Here is a 23074-nt window from a genome sequence, read left to right as displayed (position 1 = left end):
CAGGCTTGGAACAATGTCTAAATTGGGCGCAGAGAAAGAATGCCCCTGAGCAATCCCTCACACCACAAAGGAGTGCGCCGATGTTGCAGTGGTATGCCAAATGACTGCAAAGGAATGCGAAAAGGTGGCAGGAGCTCCAGGGTTATGTAGCTCCATCGCTCAGGTTACCAGGAGGCGTATTAAGGCGGACAAGACCGGAGTTAAAACCTGCATTAAAGATCCTACATGCGACCAGCTAAAACATGCTGTGGGGTACTGGGTGGCGCGCATGGGCTGACACCTGCCCATGTGAAGCGCCACCTTGGAACTGCCAAACTCATTGATCACCCGCATCCGGGAGTTAAAATGTTTACATTACATAACATTAATCTTTTTATTTAATTTTATTTTTATTTTTATGTAATTTGACTTAGTCAAAATGTTAAACCTTACATTACAACATCTCTATCATAAAATTAAACTAAAATAGTTTTTTATAAAATATTTTGATTTTAAAATAAGTTATGGTTTTTGCCCATGTTATATTAATAAGCCATGATATTGTAACATAATAATTAAAAGCTTAGATCCATAACATAATAATCAAAAGCTCAAATAACCCATGATATTAATAAATCGTAATATTATAATTTTCTTTTATCTAAAAAATTATTCTTAATTTTATTAAAAAAATTAAAATATAAAAAATTTCATTATTTTTATTATCACTTAATTAAAAATTAAAAAATTATATTAATTTTTAAAATTATTATTATTATTAATTAATATACCATACATTTTTTTTTACTTTACATTTAATACATACACATCTACTAAATGTATTTTACTTTACATCTAATACATACACATCTACTAAATGTAGAAGATCTGCACAAATAAATTGGAAAAGAGATGTTAACTTCATCAAACATTTAAATAAATATTGTAATATATAATCAATTTGTATCTCATAGCAAAGTTGGTGCCGCAACATTTCCTCACTTGTGCCCGGGGAGGTCCGACTTCAGTGGGATTTCGCTGCTCCCCACCCACACAGAGATATAAGAGCCGGGTAGCAAATAGCGTCGGTCTACATCAAAATTAAACCAGCTTCGAATATATACATGTATATTTGCCACACCTCGGAACATCCTCAGCATTCAGAGTCGAAGTGTATATTTCTACCTGTCGACGGCCGACGCAGAAATTAGGATATCAGCATCCCGAATCAGTGGCATTTTCCTGCATTGGCAACAATGAATAAGGTGCAATAACGCAAAATTTAAGCGGTCCACTTCTTCAATTTATTAAGTACACTCAGGGAGACGCTCCAAGGAGCTTTGCACAGATGCCTAAAGTTCGATTCCTACTTTAGTTTATGTTAAATTAAATTTCAGTACCATTTAGATTCACTCGGCTATTGTGAAACAACATGGAACATATGCGCTGCAGGTTTTGTTGAATTAATTTGCAATAACTACGGCCATCTCTTTACCCTAGCTTAAGGAACATTTATATTGGCTGTCTATGAGATTTTAAGTAAAGTATTCTGAAATGGATTGTACCGAACAAATAGAAGCATTTACAAACTGTATTTCAAGAAGTAGCGTGCTACTGGAATGAATCTTTAAAATTTGTTCAAAAGTAGAATCTCAGTTGGAGACATCAACATTCATAAAAAATTAGCAAACCGAAATGGCAGACGCAAAAACCTGCAAATATATTAAAAGTCCTAGCCAGAGACATTAAAATTTGTTTAAAAAATACTAATTCTTAGACGAGGACATCAAATATTGCTCATAGATTTGTAATCTTTTTGTAAAAATTGGTCATAAATTAGTAAATATTTGTTGAAGAAATTGAACTTTATAAATTCTTTGTCGGCTCTGTGCTCATCAGAGCATTTTGGCAAAATCCTGTGCCAACTAAAAAAATTCCGAGAGCTTTTTGTAATTTACAAGCCAAGTGGCCTTGCAGTATGTGAAATTAGGAAAATTTGTATTTTCTGTCAGTCAAGACTCAATTTCATTAATATAAATCAGAATATTTTGTATATCATGTGAGTTCCAATTTTCCTTTGGAAGTAGATGGTCTCATATCTCAAGGACTTACGAGTTGTAATGAGATTTAATCAATTTGGAAAGCTTTAATGAAATTTACCTGGAGTTACAAGTCTGTGTGAAGGGGCCTTAAATGTGAGAAAAAATGATTTAGTCATGTTTATTTTTTAATTTTTAAGTACTTCCTGAAACTTTTATTTTAGTAAACATTGTTTAGCCAGCGGGCATTATGTATATTCCCCAGCATTATGTTGGCGGCCTATTTGTTGCCTTTTTTGCAATATCCTCTGTGCCTTATTGTATATTTTATAAAGTTTATGAAGCATACTGTGAAAAAAATAAATAAATCTCAATGTACTTCAAATAGTATGGTCCGTTGTCTGATTATTTTTGCGTTATGGTTAACAGAGGCAACTCCCGTCAGATCTAGAGGGAGATGAAGAAGTTCTCAGGAGAGTGCGGCTTTGCCAGGGTTTTGGCAGTGTAGAAGGGCTTGAAGATGTCACTTCTGATAGTTTTGACTTGGAATCTGCTCCTGAATTTTTGGCCTTGAATTCCCCAGTTACTAGGGAATTTTCAGAAGCAGGACCATCAGAAACGCAGGACAATGAATCTACAGAGGAGAGAGGAGAAACTAATAAATGTGCAGCAGGCGGAAAGGATAAGGTCTCTTCAAGTCTGCCTCGTAGTGTTCGAGTTTTATTTTTGCGGTCTTTGGAACCTGTATCCACCCTTTTACTTTAAGGCTTAAGCTATTTAGGAAAGATATTTTAATCAGAAGAAATTTGATTTCAAACTGTGACTTTGGGGCTGTGAATCGTGATCGAAACTTTTAAGTGTGCATCAATTTGCTATTTTTGAATGCTCTGAATTTGAAACCTTAGCAAGTCAAATTAAAATATGCCAAAGAATGGGGATTGTAATATTTGCGGTGTTCCAAGTCCGTCAGCCTGGTTTTATGCTGATGTTCTGTTTGTGACACCCAAGAAATTCTATTTGACCATAGTTTACTGAAATGGCTACTCCACCACATTGAGTACTTGGATGTTATTGTATAAATGCTGTGAAAAGAGCTTCCTTGATGTTTTTTTAATATGATCGCTTATAAGTTATTTGTAAACACATTTATAGCGTGTTTGCTTACAAGTTTCTTAAATAAATTCTAGACTGTGATGACTTTGTTGACAGTTACATCTATGATGCTTTATGTCACGCCTTAACTTCCATCCCAGGAACCAAAATTGGATATTTATGAAGGTGAGTTCTGATTGATACTGATCTCATGAAATAGAAGGGGTAGTTTCTTCAGATGTGCGGGAACTTACTAAAGGCAACTGTCTTAGGATTTTTTGAATTGTGTGTTTGGGGCATGACCAATCCTGCAAGAATTTCTTTGCATCACATGGGTTTGGTACTTGATTTGTGTAGAGATGAATATCGTACGGTTTGTCTGGGATGCGTGGAAAAGAAAGGATGCAGAATTCATTGATAACTGCTTAGTATTGGCATGTGAAGAAATTCTACAGAATCCGTTAGCTCCAAGTCGGCATCACTTGCTAAGTCTTGCATATATCTCAAGAAAAATGCCAGAAGCATTCAGTTTTTCAAAGACATACAAGGTAATCAAATTTGGAATCACCGCACTAAAGTAGTGTCACAAGGAGCCTTTTCTTTAATTTCCTGTTTCTTGTTGGGTGTATTATGGGGTTGCTTGTACATTGTTAATGTTGCGTGTTGCCATGAATTTTGGGAGGGAGATAAGGATCAGATGCATTTATTCACGTCATTATCACAAGCAGAAATGAGAATATTCGTAAATTGCAAGTAATTGACACGTTTCTTGCTTCCCATTATAGTGGGTTTGGATCAAGCTTTAGTGAGATAATTGAGAAGACTGTTTAGCTTTCTTTCAGACAAAAACCCAATTTGATAAGAAGAAACGGTGTTCCTCTGCATACACATTGCCTCGACTGATTGCTCCAGTATAGTTTGAAAGGAACTGGCCTATTAATATTATATGTTTGAGAAGTGCAACTTTATATTAAATACTAGCACATTGACAAATATATATGTACTTCGTTGGTTGGGCATAGATAAGGAGTAGACGTTGCTTGGTATATTACATACACAGATTCTTCCCACCCTTATTCTCTCTGTTTTTACATCGCTTGGGATCTAGCAATCTAAGGTAGTTAAAATAATATTATTAATGTCTAACAAGTGACCACTAAAGTAGGTCAAAGGGACTGTTGGGTACAATTATGTCAATACAAAGTGGGAACATTTGAAGTTGCTCCTATAAAAATAGAATGCAGAAAGCAAAAATGTGAATCTAATCTAAAGCATGTGAAGACTGTTAGAATTCCAGTGAAAATGTGAATTCTTTTAACATGATAATTACTTGTGAGCATTATTTTGATTCTTCTTATTAGTTTGTTAATCTTCTTCATCAAGCAATTATCAATAGATACAAGACATTATAGATCTTTGAACACAAGGAACAAGAGACACAAGAAATTAGGCTCCAAGCCAGGGCAAAACCCCCACCATGGGGAAAACCCATCAATCCTTTCTTTATAGAATGCAGAAAAATCCAAGTCATTTACATATGCTTCAGTAACTAGCTTCTTCCATTGCCAAGTCAGTCCTCCACTAAACAATATTTGCCTTCATAATTCTGCCCATAGATCTGTCTATAGGTATGTTCATCAAATCCTTCATAGATTACCACAGGAGCTTACATACTGTCACAAAAATGTACCATAGAAAGGGTCAAAGTTCATCACAGGTCCATACCACAGAGAGTCTGAATTTCTTTGCTGAGATCATCACAGAGAGCCTGAATGTTTCCTCAGAAATTACCACAGAGAGCCTGAAATATTACAGGTAAAGGTCATCTGAGTTTCATAGAGAAGCATGGAGAAAGGCACCCAAAATTCTTCTTTCCACAGAGATCTGTACTTTTTACAGAAGATCCACAAATTGTCTACCAAATGAGGGAGCATACTTGTCGAGATATAGTAGTTTTCATGTCCAAAGGGGTGTCTCATGTGACTGAACCTAGTTATAATTTCCAACACTCCCTTTTAACTAGGGAGGTATTCATGATGACTCATCCTGATATTCTTATCTATAAGAAAGGATCCAGATTGATAAACATCAATGATGACAACATCATCATAGCTAGCATTGTCACATTACCAAGGCCTTGACAGGTACACTCTATCTCTCCACGAGATAAGAGCACAATGCTGGGAGGCATTCCATAGGACACTACACCACCTCTCCGAGGGATATACTCCACCTAGGATACTAGGAGTATGTCCTTCACTAGACCATTTCTCTCAAGGAAATGTCTGTCCACTAGACCTTTCTTTATCCAAGTCCATGTACTTGACTTAGGATATCCATCCTAATCTGTCATAGTACATGACTCAAATTTGTTTGTCCAAGATGGTTATCCAATCCACCATTCTCCTTTATCCATGTCCATGTACTTGACTTAGGATGTTAATCCTAATCCGTCATAGTACCTTACATAAGGAGAACCATGTGTCCAACCCAATGTTGCACAAAGTGGGGACGCAGGAAGCGTCATTTTCCAAAAATCTAGGAAGCGAAGCGTCTGCTAGATATATATATATATTTTGTATTTTATTGCAATTATATTCAAAACAAACATCCCAAATACCAAATTAGTTGGAGAAGACATAAAAACATGCATATTTTTACATAAATCAAGATACATATGGCATCCATGATTCCATTGTACATCAATGATTAGTTATTCGAGCATCAACCATCTATATTCTAGCAACTAAGTTTGGCTCCCTCTCATGCTCTGGCTCGTCCACAAAATGAGGCATGGTGGGATGGCCTGCCTGACCACTCAGAGGGGTGTGTGGGGGCTGAATTTATGGCTGTAGGAAGTACAAGCAATAAACATAATCATCAGATCTATAAGTCCAACTAGTAAGAAGCATCATAAATCAAGAAATACTTATCTTCAAGAGGCATCAATGTCCATGGTCCATATACCAATGTTGCCATATGGCTTCATCAAATCCCCCACAAGTGCTTGAGCATCTTCACATTGACTATGCTAGAGTTTCATAGATCAAATCTGAAGTCTTTGCCATAAACTAGGGTTTTCTCTCCAACCTTGTCCTCATATAATCCATCAAACCCTAATCATCAAGATGCCTAGGGTTTTCTTCGAACCCTAGAATTCTTTTAGGTTTCCACCATCCTCTTCATGCTTCCATAAAAGGTGTCATCATCGGGGTGATATCCATGACTTTTCTTCAGCCCAGCTCTGATCCCATGTTAATTTTTCATAGGGCGACATTGTTCTTTGCTATGATGGTTGCATTTCATCATTAATACATTAAGCTCACTCCATATCATCATTACATTATTCAGATCTACACCATTATACATCAACATGTGCAATAACATGATTGGTTGGAGACCAGGGCAATACCCATTGTGGGGAAAACCCTTGCAAATATTCTTCCTCTTAGATCGTCATCAAATGATGCAACATAAGAAAGTACAATGATCCATAACTTTATCTATGAAACAAAACAATAATGATATTCATGAAACAGATCTAATCATGCTAGGAATGCGAATCCTCATACTGATGGCTGTAATGTGTTGTCATAAACTGATGTCAATTCCTGTATACTGCTGTCACTGTGTCAAACACTGCTGTCATTGTCAATGAGCCCAATACATATGTTTGCAGCGGATGCTATCAAATCAGATCTATAGATCTACAAATCTTTATAACCGTATACAAAAACCCAGATTTACCAGATCATTGAAGTTAATTGAAGTCAAGATGTCAAGCCCTAGTTCTGAACTCGAGTCGCTCTCATCAAAACAGTCTGTGTGCCACCGAAACACCCTGGTCGCTCTCTCGACCACTGTATGCAGGCGATTGTGATTGCATTGTTGCTCTCAGGAAGTCTTTATGCGTGCAACTGTGGCACATTACACCTAAATCTCAGAGTCGCTCCCTTACAGTTGCTGTGCGAGCGACTGAGATGTCCTGTTCGATCTTAGGAAAAGCCTCTGCGAGCGACTGGGGACCCCTTCCAATTTGCTCTGAAGCCGTAGTTGCTCCCATAAGCCTCTGTGCTAGTGTCTAAGGGTCTACAATCGCTCTCATAGGCTTATGTGCCAATGTCCAGGGACCAGAATGCCCTATTGTGTGCCAGCGATCGAGATCCAGAAGACCCTAACCCAGAGCGAACCTTTCGCCTATGATTTTGGACCCTTGAGCGAACTTCTTCCGTTGAACTTGTGCGAAGCAAGACAAAAGAGAAGAGAAGATGTGTCCAAATGATCTTGAGGTCTCTTCTATTTATAGGCTTTCCTGAGGGTTCACTCGGGCTTAACACTGACCCAAGCAGTTACTCATGTGGTTAGAGCCGACCCATTCCATAATACATGTATGAATAAAATAATTCATAACTCAACTTCCACTTAACCAAATTGGGTGATCTTTAGGTCGATTTTGGTCCTCTCAAAAAGAGGAATCTAATGCAATCACTATATTGGTCATTTGAGTTGTCGAAGGTGGAATTGTACTGCAATTGTAAACATTAACACTCCTTCTCAACTAGGGAGAATTCCACTTGCCAATATCTGTCCATTGAACAATGCATCAACATGGATCATATTTGTCATGTAGTCATCGTGCCATGTCCATCACAAATCATCATTGTACATCTCGATCTATCCTTTGCTTATTCCTGTTTATCTCTTGATTGTTCCTGCTCGTATGCTGAACATTCTCAGATCTAGAAGAAGAAGAATCAGTTACTGGAGGGGAGCTCAAGCTACCACCCTTTATCCATCAGGTTGCTATTTGAAATCTTTGTCGTCGGGTTGCTACCTGGATCATCATCAATCATCATTGGAGAGCATATCATCAGGGAGTGCATCTCAATTTGGAATCACATCGGGAAGCAATAACTTCCACCCAAATCGAGCTATAGGATAACTCATCACACAAGGGAGTACATCCTCGACCCTGTATCATATAGGGGAGTACACCCTCGACCCTGAAATTTCATCAGGGAGCTTACCCTCAACCCATAATCATATCGGGTTATCTCAACATATCCTATTGCTTATTGATCTAACCATCAATGACCCTGAATAGTCATGTGGTAGAACACCTGCATCATAATCGCCTTGGTTTGTACACCCCCAAGTACACCCTCAACTCGTTGGCCAAACGAGGAGTAATATTCCCAACAAGCCCTGCTTGTGGGTATGATGCCAACTGGGGTATACTCCATAGAGACCAGACAGGGGAGTAAAACTCTCAACCATATGGGTAACAAATAAGGGAGTGCCCTATTCTCCAAAGTTCCCGCAACCCTAAGAGCCCTTATCCCTCAATTCCTCACCCTGGGATCTCAAACAGGGGGGAAGAGTTGACTCAGTGTCCTCGATCAGTGCTGCTCTCATCATACTCGAATCTGGTATTGTCTTGTCACAATAGCAGTTGTTTCCTGTTCATACATAACAGCAAATCAAATATCATGTCAGATAATATATAATCCTATAAATCGCAAAAGGATACCATAATCATCCTCCCTCTCAAGGAGGTAACAACCACAAGCTTGAGCTTGTTTCGAACAGCTGCACTTGTCTCAATATGAGAGTATCTCGGTCCCAACTATATGTATGGGATTTTCAGTCATCGTAATGTGACCATGTCATATCCAGATCATGCTCAAACCAACTCTCTAAGGAGCTTCTTCATCCTGCCTCATAGCTAGCCATGCTAGCAACATCATGATCAACTTCGGTCATGCTACGGACCTCTCATTCAAGATATCATGGCAAATCTTATACTAAAGCAACATCCAAATGTGCTTATTGACAACAATCTCAAATATCAACAATACATCTATGCAGACATGTATCATAGGAGAAATATCTCATTCTCAAAATAGAACACCTCATGCAAATATTTAAAAGCATGCTTGGAGGCAATTCTATGTGAGTGAAGCACCTCAATCATGAATTTTTTCAGGTTCTATGCACATCATATATATATGGATTTTCAAGATGAACATCAATGCTTCAAATAACTGTTAGGCGCCATGTCAAGTTCAATAATATCTTTGAACTTCAAATCAGAGTATCCAAGGATTTTCATTTTCATTATTCAAAAACATTTTCCAATGGCTTTGTAATATGGAATTTCTTTCCCAAATTCCATAAATCGATTCATCATGCCATGATACATCATTTCGGGCTTCATAAGCCATCTCCTTCTGATTTAGATCATCAGAGGCTCATCAATTGTCACAAGTAGATCATCAGGATATAAAACCAAAACTGTAATCAATATCAAAGCCATGCCTTGGAACTCATCATCCTGACTTCATCAGATAACTGCCAAATATAGATATATCTGGATCAGGGAGCTTGCTTCGTGCAAAGCTCTTTATAGGTACAATGCCTTGCTAGGCTAACATAATTAGCCTTGCATAAATCAGTGTTGTACCCTAACATCAACAAAGTGAGCTCATCAGAGTTTAGAAGCCAGATTATGACCATAATCAAAGTCATCAATATCAAATTATCAATTCTTTCAACCAGGAGACAAGTGGAGCTCATATCAAATCATTACTTCATCATGCCAACAAGTTGTCATCAACCATGCATTATCTATCCGAACTTGATTAAGTCGTTCCCATAATCATAATACCAGTCATTTCTGTCAGTGGGTGTAAATGCATACACCAAGGATTAGTGATGCAAGATCCACTTTCATGCTGAATCACAACTATCATTATTACCACCATTGTGCTAAGAAGGCTAATCTCTGAATATCCACATAAGTCATCATGCCCACATAGTAACGATATTAGGGAAAATCAACAATCGTCAAATCAGATCACTATACATTAGGTCAAGTCCAAATTGCTGTCGTAGAGAGATCTATAGTCAAAGCACATCTCAATCATCAATTCAAAGTGATTGTCAAGCATCATGACATAACACTTTTTATATATACTTGTAATGCGAAATCATGCCATCCTCTTGTAGCACAAATACCAACACAAGTTCAGTCTGCATGTTCATGTTATGGCAAACATTCAAGCTTTTCGTGCTAGCAGATCTTATATGTGGTACTGACATCTTCCAGGTGACCATATGGCTATCAACATCATGACACAAATCTTTCATCAAAGGTTAGACTCAAAGTAGCGGATAGATGTAGTATCATATTTCAAAGATTATGAACACAACAACATTTTCTGTCAAGTCACTCCATCAAGTTACTGTATCCAGTGTAACCACATTTCATCAAGACAAGACCACAGGCAGTGAGAGATCTAGAATATCAATCTTACGCTTATACCTCTCACATCAAGGTTATCATGCTCTCTGTGACCAATGAGATTAAATTAGGTCATTCAATAAAGCATTATCAAAACAACAAAAGTGTCAATCACTCTTTCCATATGCTTTCATCATGCTTATCGCAAGCATTACCAACAGACTCATGTATAGGAGTCAATGAACTATCCTTCTATATGAAATCCATCATGACAAGTATCAAGAGTATCAATGTATCAACATTAGATAGCCACATAGAATTCAAGAAGGTTAAAATGTTCAACACCAACTGCCTAATTTCATCGTAGGAGACATTTATCCAAGTCACTTTCATATGCATGTATGAGCCATTAAAGAACAAGGCATTCTCATCATACCTTAGGGCTTACCGAGCCAATAGTTGAAACACAACATACCATGCATATCTTCTGGTATTCAAATACCTGAGCACCTAGTCATTAGACATAGGCCGCTTGAAGCACTTTGTCATCTTTTCATCAAGGACCTCTTTGTCTCTTTCATCCTTAAGAAGGATCTACTCATCACATCTCATCAAGGAGGTTAGAAACATCCATATACTCGAATACATATGTAGGAAGTACAAGCAATAAATATAATCATCAGATCTATAAGTCTAACAGGTAAGAAACATCATAAGTCAAGAAATACTTATCTTCACTGAGAGGTGATTCTCTCCCTCTTGAACCAATATTCAAGAGGCATCAATGTCCATGGTCCATATACCAATGTTGCCTTAGGGCTTCATCAAATCTCCCACAAGTGCTTGAGCATCTTCACATAGACTATGCTAGAGTTTCATACATGAAATCTCAAGTCTTTGCCATAAACTAGGGTTTTCTCTCCAACCTTGTCCTCATATAATCCATCAAACCCTAATCATCAAGATGCCTAGGGTTTTCTTCAAACCCTAGAATTCTTTTAGGTCTCCACCATCCTCTTCATGCTTCCATAAAAGGTGTCATCATCGGGGTGATCTCCATGACTTTTCTTCAGCCCAGCTCTGATCCCATGTTAATTTTTCATAAGGTGACATTGTTCTTTGCTAAGGTGGTTGCATTTCATCATTAATTGTTGAGTTTAGGTATGTTCTATGCTAAGAGCAATTTATTTCAATTTTCACAGTTAGCTCAATATCTTTTCCAGATTAGCAATCACATCAGCATTAACGTAAACTGCAGATAGAACATAAACATAAATTGCAGAAGATAAGCCAAGACAAGAGGACACAAGATGTGGCGCTAGCCAGGGACAAACCCCAATGTGGGGAAACCCTTGATCAATTCTTCTTATATGTTCTTCAATAGTTGAGCAGAGAGAGAGAGATAGTACGTTTACAACAGAAGTCAACACTTTGACTTATCTAGATAAGAGCATAGATCATCTCTAAGAAGATGATACATAAGATCAGTTGAAGACATGCTGCTTCAACTGATTCTCCAAGGTGACTCCTTCACCTATCGTTGTGCTGCATTTTGTCATCATGCTGCACCTCACCGCACTGTACCATGCTGCACCCATCATCACTACGCTGCATCTCATCACGCTTCATTAATCATGACTGTCCCCATCACTGTACTGCATTATGTGCCATTGCTACACCATGTTGCCGTACTGACCTATGCTTTGGCTACACCTTGCATGCTTGTTGTCCCTTGCTTGCTTGTTGTCCCTAGCATGCTTGTTGTCCTTAGCATGCTTGCTGTTGCATGCTAGTTGTCCCTTGCATGCTAGCTGTAACATTGCATGCTTGGTGTATTTGCTGCTAAGTACCATACAACTGTCCCAATGTTAGTTAGCTGCCCTTTGCATGCTGCTCTCCTTCAGAGTCAGATACTCCGACAGTTCCCAACAGTTCCGACAGTTCCTGTTGTTCTTGGTAGTTCCGACAGTTCCCAACAGTCCCGACAGTTCCAGCTGTTCCGGTTGTTTCCAGCAGTTCCCAGTAGTTCTTGGCAGTCCCGACAGTCCTGGCAATCCCAGCAATTTCCGGCAGTTCCCGACAGTTCCGACAGTTGCAGGAGTTCCAGCTGTTCCTGGATGTTCTGGCTGTTCCGGTAGTTGCGGCAGTTCCCTGCAGTTCTGACAGTTCTTGACATTTCCTGGCAGTTCCCGGCAATTCTCGGCAATTCCGGCAGCGCCGGCTGTTCTGGCAGTTCCGACGGTTCTGACAGTTCCGGCTTTTCCCAGCAGTCCCAGCAGTCCCGGTAGTTCTCGGCAGTTTCCGACAGTTTCGGCAGTTCTGGGCAATTCCCGACAATTTTGGCAGTTCCGGCAGTTCCGGGCAGTTCCCGACAATTCTGGCAGTTCTGGGCAGTTCCCGACAATTCTGGCAGTTCCGGCAGTTCTGGCTTCTGCCCTCTGGATTAGGGCAATGTTATTGTTTAGGATCTCTCCTCCTATTAAAACCCAAAGACAAGTAGAGGAAGAAATCTCAAGTGTGTTGAAATGACTTGAAGGCCACCTCTATTTATACTAAAACGTTGAGCACAAGTGGGGTTTATTTGGCTGCTGGCTGACCTTGACGAATTGTCTCATAACACAAATAAATTCATATCTCCATGAATACATATCGGAATCAGATGATCTTTAGATCAATCCTACAACTCTCGATGAGAGGGATCCAAGAAAAATATCAGCTTCCATTAATAAGATGACCCACATGGAGTTTGGCCCTAGTTGCCAATTTTAACATTCCCTCTCAACTAGGGAGAACTCCATCCGCTGATCTATATGTCCGATTGTACTATATTTGCCATCAGTGCCCTGCACTGCTCTGCTCTACTGAGCTCTGCTTTGCTGAACCATGAAGAGGAAGAATTGATTGAGAATGTCTCATACCATTCTCTACTGACTCGAAGTCTGTTTTATCTAGAGAGAGTGTGTCACATCACTCTTAGTGACCCGAAGTCAGTTTTATTGATCCCAGATCATTATCACAAGAGAGTGTCTCAAACCACTCATACGGATCCCATATTAGTTTCATTGATCCCAGATCAATGGAGGTCATCCTAACATAGGGAGTACGGTAGATACAACGATGTGTCCATTTATAGTACTACTATGGTCCCTAACCCCATTTCCCTGTTCATTGATCAGATGAAAGGTACTTCCCATGAGTCCCAGACTGCATGGGTAGGATGCCTCGACAGGAGAACTAATCATCCTGTCCACAGGAGAACGAATCATCTTGCCACATAGTCGCCACGGGAGAACTAATCATCCTGGCCCACAGGAGAACTAATCATCCTGTTTCACAGTTGCCATAGGAGAACTAAGCATTCTGGCCCACAGGAGAACTAATCATCCCGACCCACAAGAGAACTAATCATCTTGTTCCACAGTTGCCACGGGAGAACTAATCATCCTGTTCCATAGTCGCCATGGGGTATCACAGGGGAAGGTTGAACCTATCATCCTGTACATAGCGCACCACCAGGGGAGGGTGAGTCGCCCTATGGTCGTATGTTGCTCCAGTAAGTACCCCAAACCCCCTAGAGCTCCCAGAGCTCAATGCATGCAACATGCAGGACCCTTATATGAAGGTCTCTCAACGACTCCAAGTCGTTCGGGAAAGTCACAGATTTGACCTTTCACGAGGCTTTGACAAAATGTCTATGACCTGTACATCAGTCTCAATGCGATGGAGCCTCCTCGCTTATCGACTTACCATATCCTAGATAAGGCAATATTTGATGTCTATCTGCTGGAGCAATCATCAAATACGGGATTCCTCAATAATCGAATCCCCCCTCTGGTTGTCACAGAGAATCACAGTGGTATTCATCATGTGTACAAACAACTCACTGAAGAGCTTCCACAACTAGGCAGCTTCATATTTGTAGCTATGTATTCGGTCTCGGCAGTGCTTATAGCAATCGACTTCTGCTTCCTGCTCATCCATGATATCGAAGCAGAACCCGAAGAGAACGAGCGCTTAGAAGTGCTCTAGTGATCCTCCACACTTCCTGCCCAGTCAACATTCGAATAATCATGCAGCTTCATATTTCCGGCAGTGTATCTCAATCCATGAAAGATTGTGCCCAAAAGATATCTCAGAAGATTTTTGGCACCAATCCAGTGAGGCTCAACCAAATATGAGCTCACCATGCTAACTGCAAAACATATGTCCGGACGGAAGTTCACCAAGAACATTAATGCAAATGAGTTTACGAAACTCAGATGCGTTTCCCAAATCTGGTTGGCATCATCACCATATAACTTCTGAAAGTTAAGATCCTCGAGGTAGTCACGGCTTGCAGTTTACCATTCCACATCCGGAATCCAACTCCCTCTTACTTCTGCAAGTGAGAGGGTCTGCACCTGTTTGAAATAGGTCGTCCTCAAAAGGTGTTGGTATGAGAGGTCTATCATCCACAACCTTCAAACAATGGTTTGGAGCGGCTTCACTCTTAGTGAATCTCAACTTCATCTGATAGCTATCAATCCTCTCATACTACGCCCGGGGAATTTTGCTTCAAGCCATAGAGGGCTTTTTTCTACATGCATACGTGAGATTCCTTATCATGAATCTCAAACCCCTCGGGTTGTTCCAAACTTGTGGACCTGCTACATGAGGGGAATGGTTCCCTTGTAAGATTTTCCTTCGGTACATCTCAGACATGTTCTTTCATGCTTTTTTTGAATTCAGGCATCCCTGTCACCATCTGACTTACATACCTCCGGTGCTATGTGTCAATGGACATGGTCCCCAGTGGACTTCCTACAACTTGATACAACCTTGAACTCAAAACATCTTTGAAAATTCTATTTTCAAACACGTACCTTTCCATCGATGAGTGCCACCCTGTAACCTTTGATTTCCATTGCCGAAATGGACACTAGGTTCTTCTTGTGATCCAGTACATAAAAGAGATTCTGTAAATGAATCGAGTTACCCTCATTCAATTGAGGGGTAACATTCCCTACACCCTTTCCGGGATAGGTGGCATCGGCTCCAAGTATAATTCCAGATTGTTTCCATCTCTACTAGATTTGAGAGAGCACCCTTCTATCTGATGAGGTGCCTTGAAGCACTATAATCAATAAGCCAAATTCCCAAAGAATCTGAAGGAGAGGGCTGATACAAGATAACGCTTCTTTATCTTATCAGAAACAACATTTGATTCTTCATACTTGGGGTTCCTTGCTTTCATTGAAGAGTCGGTTGTATCCTTGATGACTTGCGTTACTTGTCATTCCTCTAATCATTGAAGATGTCCCTGGAATGATTGTTATCATCATCAATTGATGTGTCCCTGCCAGTCGGACAATCCTTTGCATAATGGCAGAACTGCCTTTCATTACATCCTTAGATTTCGGACTTCCCATAGAAGTGATCTTTAGGTAGGCCATCAGAAACTTCCATTGCGCCATTTTGATAATATTCTCTGCTTCGACTTCACCGTCGGTGAATTTGAAGAGGGATGAGGAACCCATTGATCCTTTTGTCCTTTCCCAACTGTCTTCGGTGATTTCTCCTTCTCTCTTGCTTGGGCTTTGTCTTCACCTCAGCTTTGATACCATGTTAAGTTTAGGTATGTTCTATGATAAGAGCAATTTATTTCAATTTTCATAGTTAGCTCAATATCTTTTCCAGATTAGCAATCACATCAACATTAAAATAAACTGCAGATAGAACATAAACATAAATCGCAGAAGATAAGCCAAGACAAGAGGACACAAGATGTGGCGCTAGCCAGGGACAAACCCCAATTTGGGGAAACCCTTGATCAATTCTTCTTATATGTTCTTCAATAGTTCAACAGAGAGAGAGAGAGAGATAGTACGTTTACAACAAAAGTCAACACCTTGACTTATCTAGATAAGAGCATAGATCATCTCTAAGAAGATGATACATGAGATTAGTTGAAGACATGCCACTTCAACTGATTCTCCAAGGTGACTCCTTCACCTATCGTTGTGCTGCATTTCGTCACCATGCTGCACCTCATTACGCTACACCATGCTGCACCCATCATCACTATGCTGCATCTCATCACGCTTCATTAATATGACTGTCCCCATCACTGTACTGCATTATGTGCCATTGCTACACCATGTTGTTGTACTGACCTATGCTCTGGCTGCACCTTGCTTGCTTGTTGTCCCTAGCATGCTTGTTGTCCTTAGCATGCTTGCTGTTGCATGCTAGCTGTATTTGCTGCTAAGTACCATACAACTATCCCAATGTTAGTTAGCTGTCCCTTGCATGCTGCTCTCCTTTGGAGACAGATGCTCCTACAGTTCCTGTTGTTCTTGGCAGTTTCGGCAGTTCCCGGCAGTGTCGACAGTTCCCAACAGTTCTGGCAGTTCCAGCATTCCTGGCAGTTCTCGGCAGTGTCGAAAATTGTAGCAGTTCCCAACAGTTCCGGCTGTTTCGGCTGTTCCGACAGTTCTGACAGTTGTGGCTGTTCCCGGCAGTTCCGGCTGTACCCGACATTTCCCGGCAGTTTCGGCAATTCCGGCAGTTCCAACTATTCCGGCAGTTCCGGTAGTTGTTCGCAGTTCCCGGTAGTTTCGGCTGTTCTGGCTGTTCCCGGCAGTTCCGACAATCCCGACAGTTCCTAGCAGTTCCCGGCAGTTGCGGTAGTTCTCGACAGTTGCGGTAGTTCTCGACAGTTGCAGCAGTTCTCGATAGTCCCAGCAATCTCTGCTGTTCCGGCAGTTCCGACTGTTCTTGACAGTTCTGGCTGTTCCCGGCAGTTCTGGGCAATTTTGGCAGTTCTAGTAGTTCTGGCAGTTCCGATAGTTCCGGCTTTTGCCCACTGGATTAGGGCAGCGTTATCGCTTAGGATCTCTCCTACTAAAACCCAAAGGCAAGTAGAGAGGAAGAGATCTCAAGTGTGTTGAAATGACTTGAAGGCCACCTCTATTTATACTAAAACGTTGAGCACGAGTGGGGTTTATTTGGTTGTTGGCTGACCTTGACGAATTGTCCCATAACACAAATAAATTCATATCTCCATGAATACATATTAGAATCAGATGATCTTTAGATCAATCCTACACCTCTCAATGAGAGGGATCCAAGAAAAATATCAGCTTCCATTAATAAGATGACCCGCATGGAGTTTGGTCCTAGTTGCCAATTTTAAAATTAATACATTAAGTTCACCCCATATCATCATTACATTATTCAAATCTACACCATTATACATCAACATGTATAATAACATAGAAAGAAACAACATCACCATCATCATCAATGCAACGGAACAGTAGAAGAAAGCATGCACACATAAAGAGACACCAGGATTGGTCGGAGACCAGGGCAAAACCCACTATGGGGAAACCCTTGCAAATCTTCTTCCTCTTAGATTGTCATCAAATGGTGCAACAAAAGAGAGTACAATGATCCATAACTTTATCTATGCAACAAAACAATAATGATATTCATGAAATAGATCTAATCATGCTAGGCATCAGAATCATCATACTGATGGCTGTGATGTGCTGTCACAAACTGATGTCAACTGTTGTATACTGCTGTCACTGTGCCGAATACTGCTAAGCAATGCTGTCACTGTCAATGAGCCCAATACATATGTTGGCAGTGGATACTAACAAATCAGATCTACAGATCTACATATTTGTATAACTGTAGGGAGAAACCCAGATCTACCAGATCACTGAAGTCAACTGAAGTCAAGATGTCAAATCCTAGATCTGAACTCTAGTCGCTCTCATCAAAATTGTCTGTGTGACCGAAACACCCTAGTCGCTCTCCCGACCATTGTATGCGGGCGACTGTGACTACATGGTCGCTCTTATGAAATCTTTATGCATGCGACTGTGGCACAATACACCTAAATCTCAGAGTCGCTCCCTTACAGTGGTTGTGCGAGCGAATGAGATGCCCTGACGCTCTTTGGACAACCCTGTGTGAGCGACCGGGGACCTGAAGCTTCCGATGTGCCTTTGAAGCCGTAGTCACTCCCATAAGCCTTTGTGCCAGAGTCCAAGGGTCTATAGTCGCTCTCATAGGCTTATGTGCCAGCGTCTAGGGACCAGAATGCCTTGTTGTGTGCCAGCGATCGAGATCCAAAAGACCCTAACCCAGAGTGAACCTTTCACCTATGATCTCAGACCCTTGAGCGAACTCCTTCTGTTGAACCTGTGTGAACCAAGACAAAAGAGAAGAGAAGATGTGTCCAAACGATCTTGAGGTCTCTTCTATTTAAAGGTTTCCCTGAGGGTTCACTTGTGGTTAAGACCGACCCAAGCAGTTACTCATGTGGTTAGAGCCGACCCATTCTATAATACATGTATGAATAAAATAATTCATAACTCAACTGTCGCTTAACCAAATTGGGTGATCTTTAGATCGATTTTGGACCTCTCGAAAAGAAGAATCTAATGCAATCATTATCTCGGTCATTTGAGCCGTCTAAGGTGGAATTTTACAACAGTTGCAAAAATTAACAGAAGGACAATCCTCTGAATGATGTTACAAAGCAAGAATTCTGCAGTGAAGTTGCTGAAAATCACAAATCAGAAAGATAACAAAACTGGTTTGAGGGGCCAAGCAGCATTAAAGGACACTGGAAGATGTTTGGGTGGAGGGACTTTCTCAACCCAGAGAAGAATGGCCAAGTGGTGGAGAATAAAGGGGAGGCAAACAACAGATTCATTAGGTCTTAATTGCTGTTGTAAATAAAAAGGGTGAATAGAAGAAGACCATCAAGCTGGGTGAAAACAAAATAACTTCTGTAGTGAAGCATGATGGTGCTTCCAGCAAGGTGAAAAACCATATTTTTGATTTGTTCTGTGACAACAATTTGGAAACTCAAAGTTTAGTGAACAAACCAGATCCTAGTACCCACATTAATAGTGGAAAGGTTGAATTATTCATTTCTCATCCTGCTGCTGAGTCAATGTCAGATACATGGTTGGTGATATGATGTGTTCCACATCAACCATGCTGGATAAGGTTCATTCTAATTGCTGATTGAAGGCATCTCTTAGAAGTGGGTTCGTTGGTGACTCCAGATAATTTATACTTGTTATGAGATAAACAATTGCATTTATAAAATTGCCATTAAGGGGGGAGGATATTAGATACATTGTATAATGGTCATAATAATCATGTAGGACAATTTATTAATGTCCTTTATATTGTGATGTAATAATTCCATAATGATGACTTAAATAATGAAGTTACTATGGATTAGGTACTTAGGAGTTATGTAATGCACTGAATGCATAGCTCCCCCATTTTACTGTTTATTGAGGCTTTACACCGTTGAATTATCATCCAAGCATTATCTTCTCTTATATTCTGGCTTGAATCCTTGCCAATGTACTTGTGTGGTTCTCTAATAAACCATACAACATTTCTGTGGTCAAATTCCCAGTGGGTCTTGATTATTCCTTTTGCATAAAATTTTAATATTGGTTTGACATTATGTTGTTCTTTTATTTTTTCCGAAGAAAAAATTGCAACTTTCATTATATAGTGAAAATTCCATTCTGAATGTGCACTCAGGTGCACAAAAAAAATGGTCATCCAAACCGGCTAGATCACATCAAAAATCAGGACTGAAAAAGCCCTTTTCCATGTCCAAAAAGCAACAAAAAGTGTCTATCAGCGAAAAAGCCTGAGAAATATAACCAGTCATAAGTTACAAAAACTCCCAGTCACCTGGGACCATAGACAAAGTGTAATATTCCTACGTAGGAAATACAGTGATAAACAAAGCCAAAAACTGATATAAGCACACAAAATTCAGAAATATAAGTGGACACCCAGAAAATCTCTGAAAACGCCATCCAACTGAACCATTTTATTTAATATATGGAGGAATGGTACAATGGGTATGGAAAGGGTGCACCTAGGCTTGCCACAATGGCAAGCGAGACAAGCCCCAAGTCAGAAAATGTAATGCCTAGATGAGGGAATGTGTTGCCCCAAATATGCCCTGCGCTGCCAGTGGAGAACTGCTCTGTCTGCTGGAAAGAAACTGCTGAAAGACCCTCCTCTGGTGCTCAGAAAATTATGCAAAATTAGCTCTGGGCTCCTCTCAACAAACCCACCAAAACCCAGAAAGTGTTTGGTCTAATTCTGACCTCCAACAATGACCCCCAAATACCACGCCTTCTTCACTGGTTGGAAAATACGGCCTGCTTGGAACTTCATTGTACAGCCCACCAATCACTCCCAAAATGCTGGTCTTTTCCTCTCCAGATGACCTCCTCAAATCCTTTGTTCAACCCAACTCCTCAAGCTCACTCTCCAACTCCCATGTGAGCCCAAAATTTGCCCTTTGTGCTGGCCCACGTAGTCACTAGAATGCCACAATGCTACAACAAGGTCTCCCTCCAAGGCTTACGCCGTTCCTCCCCAAAATCTCCAGCAAATAGCGCTGCAAATTGAAGTGAGCCCCTTCTATTTAACCTTATATTTTTCTATAGTTTTTAAGAGAAAATGATAATTCTTGTAAATAGGAGAAGATTCGAGAGTATTGTGGAAGGTTTGAGAGGATTATGGATTAGTAGCTCTTATCTAGGGATAAAGATTTGGATGAGAGATTTTAGGGATCAAGAGAGATATTGTTGGAGTTTGCTGAGGGATCTAGAACTTACTTGGTTTCTAATCCATTTGTATAAATTGAGGAGAGCCTATGAGGCATGTCAGATGTAGAGAGTGGCAAGTAAGTGTGAGGAATGAGAGGCCAAACATTGGGCCATGATTTCTCTTGTAGATATTTTCTTGATTAATGAATCATTTGTTGAAGATTTTTATGTGCATATGCTTGATGTGATCTTCAGTTTAGTTTTATTGTTTTTGTGAAGACCTATGGTTAGAGCACTGCATCATTTTTTCGTATCAGAGCTTGAAACATTCACGTTTGCTGATCGATTCCGTGAAGAGTCGTGGGAGATTTGATACGTAAGGAGGATGAGAGGCATTGTCGGAAGGGAATTGTTAGGCAAGGCTTCATCTTGGAAGATAGGCTTTTGCGCTCTGCTATGGTGAAAGTTTCAACTGGTCTAGGCCTATAAAGGCTGCTGCCTTCCTTACTGTTTCGTAATACAGCTTTGCGCATCCCGTGTTGGTTTAATGCATGTAAGAACACTGTTCAATGCTGCATCTGCTCGTTGGCAGGTAATTACAAACACTGCATCTGTCTTGGATATACGACAGTTCTAACGTTGTATGGAGCACTATGCATGAGTATATTCAGTTCTAGGTATTGATTTAATGTGCGTGATGCAAATTGACTGTAAGGTTTAATGGGCCGTGGTGCAACATTAGCTTATCGTAAGGATCATCGTAACATGAGAAGAGCGCTATTGAAGAAGCCAAATAAGAAATGGAGTATTTGACTTGGAGAAAATGTGCATTGTTCGTTGATCAACATGGCCAACAAAGTTTTGGAGACCTGGTCGCCTGTTATTACTTGTTGTAAGGATCCGTTTGACCATGCGTGGAACAATTTGATTGAAGAATCCATTTAGTGATCTTTATATAGGCACAACATTTAATTCATGAAGATGTATGTAAAAACAAAACTTTACTTTTTGAAGGTCTATCTACAAAATTATTTTTACTGTCTTTGCTTTGAGAAGATTTACGTGCAGATTTACGTCGTCAACATTTGTTTAGAGGAGGATGCAACTTGCGTGAAGAAAGTCGCGGGGAAAGTGGATAAAGTGAGCATTAAATTCATTTGCACAGTGAAACAAGCACATCTTTCTGAACGAAGTCGTACGCCTTTCTAAATGAAGATGTGGAGAAAGAGAGTTCATTTGCATGCAATCCCATATTTCGTTTATCACATTAATGCTCCACTTATTACTTTCACGTGGATACAATTTTCCACTTATTTTTAAATAAGGATCACCTAAAATTCCACTTATTATTAAAATCAAATTTATGTGAAAAGCTTTAAGAATGTAAAGGAAAAGCGGATTCATGTAAGTGGAGAATCATTTTTTTACAATTTTTAATTGTATGTGCCTTCAAGGGAGACATAAGGATTTAGCAATGTTTTATTCTTTGTAGTGATGGAGTAATAAGAAATTAATATAATTTTAGAGTGATAAGTGATAGGCTGATGAATAAGTATGTTTTTGGAGTGATTGGTTAATTTTTCAAGGAAAGATTTACTAATGAAGAGTGGACGTGAAATTAAAAGTTTGGAGTCAAAAGGAAATTAAGAGTCATAAAGTCAAGTCAAAAAGTTTGAGTCTTTCATTGTAATGGGTGCATGATCGGCGGAGCCCGACACCCAAAGTCTATTCATTGTAAAAGCAATCTGAAGAGTTACTACAGTTGTTGTTTACAACAAAAAGAGGAGCAAGGATTGCTCAGAAAGAAGGTTCAAGTGAAGTGAACCATTGACCAAGTTCAGAGGAAATAACTTGTTAAAGTATTTCAATTGCAGGTTATAGTGAACAAGGTGAAGTTCACGAAAGAAGAAGAATATGAAGATGCAGATTCCAGAGGAAGGCCACGATAATGCTATAGTAGTTAGCATTGGTGATGACGAGAAATATATTGCTGAACTAAAGGTATGACTTGACGTGTTACTAGAGCTATTACAAAGACAGGGACACGAATGGGCAATAAAGCGAACGATTAAATGGCCAATCCAACAATTGATGGAAAGTAGACTGAAGCGCAAACTTAATGTTTTAGA

The 23074-nt window shown here is 39.9% G+C and overlaps 1 protein-coding gene across 3 annotated transcripts in view; it reads left to right on the top strand.

Annotated features, from left to right (window-relative positions):
* Window positions 1–968: 968 nt before the first annotated feature.
* Window positions 969–23074, top strand: part of LOC149196394 (uncharacterized) — a 491550-nt gene continuing 469444 nt past the window's right edge. For all 3 annotated transcript variants that reach the window (XM_089405541.1, XM_089405540.1, XM_089405539.1), the window contains exons 1-4: window positions 969–1244; window positions 2448–2762; window positions 3272–3296; window positions 3468–3658. In XM_089405541.1, the coding sequence (XP_089261667.1) occupies window positions 1236–1244; window positions 2448–2762; window positions 3272–3296; window positions 3468–3658 (540 nt within the window). In that variant the 5' untranslated portion in view covers window positions 969–1235. The remainder of the gene's footprint in view (window positions 1245–2447; window positions 2763–3271; window positions 3297–3467; window positions 3659–23074) is intronic.

The sequence above is a fragment of the Pinus tabuliformis genome, chromosome 2_2 (assembly GCF_031772625.1).
Source record: "Pinus tabuliformis cultivar Carrire ecotype Pingquan chromosome 2_2, CPIR1, whole genome shotgun sequence".
In the NCBI taxonomy this organism is placed as follows: Eukaryota; Viridiplantae; Streptophyta; class Pinopsida; order Pinales; family Pinaceae; genus Pinus; species Pinus tabuliformis.
The sequence above is the reverse complement of the archived record's forward strand: the minus strand, read 5'-3'. Positions and strand labels throughout refer to the sequence as shown.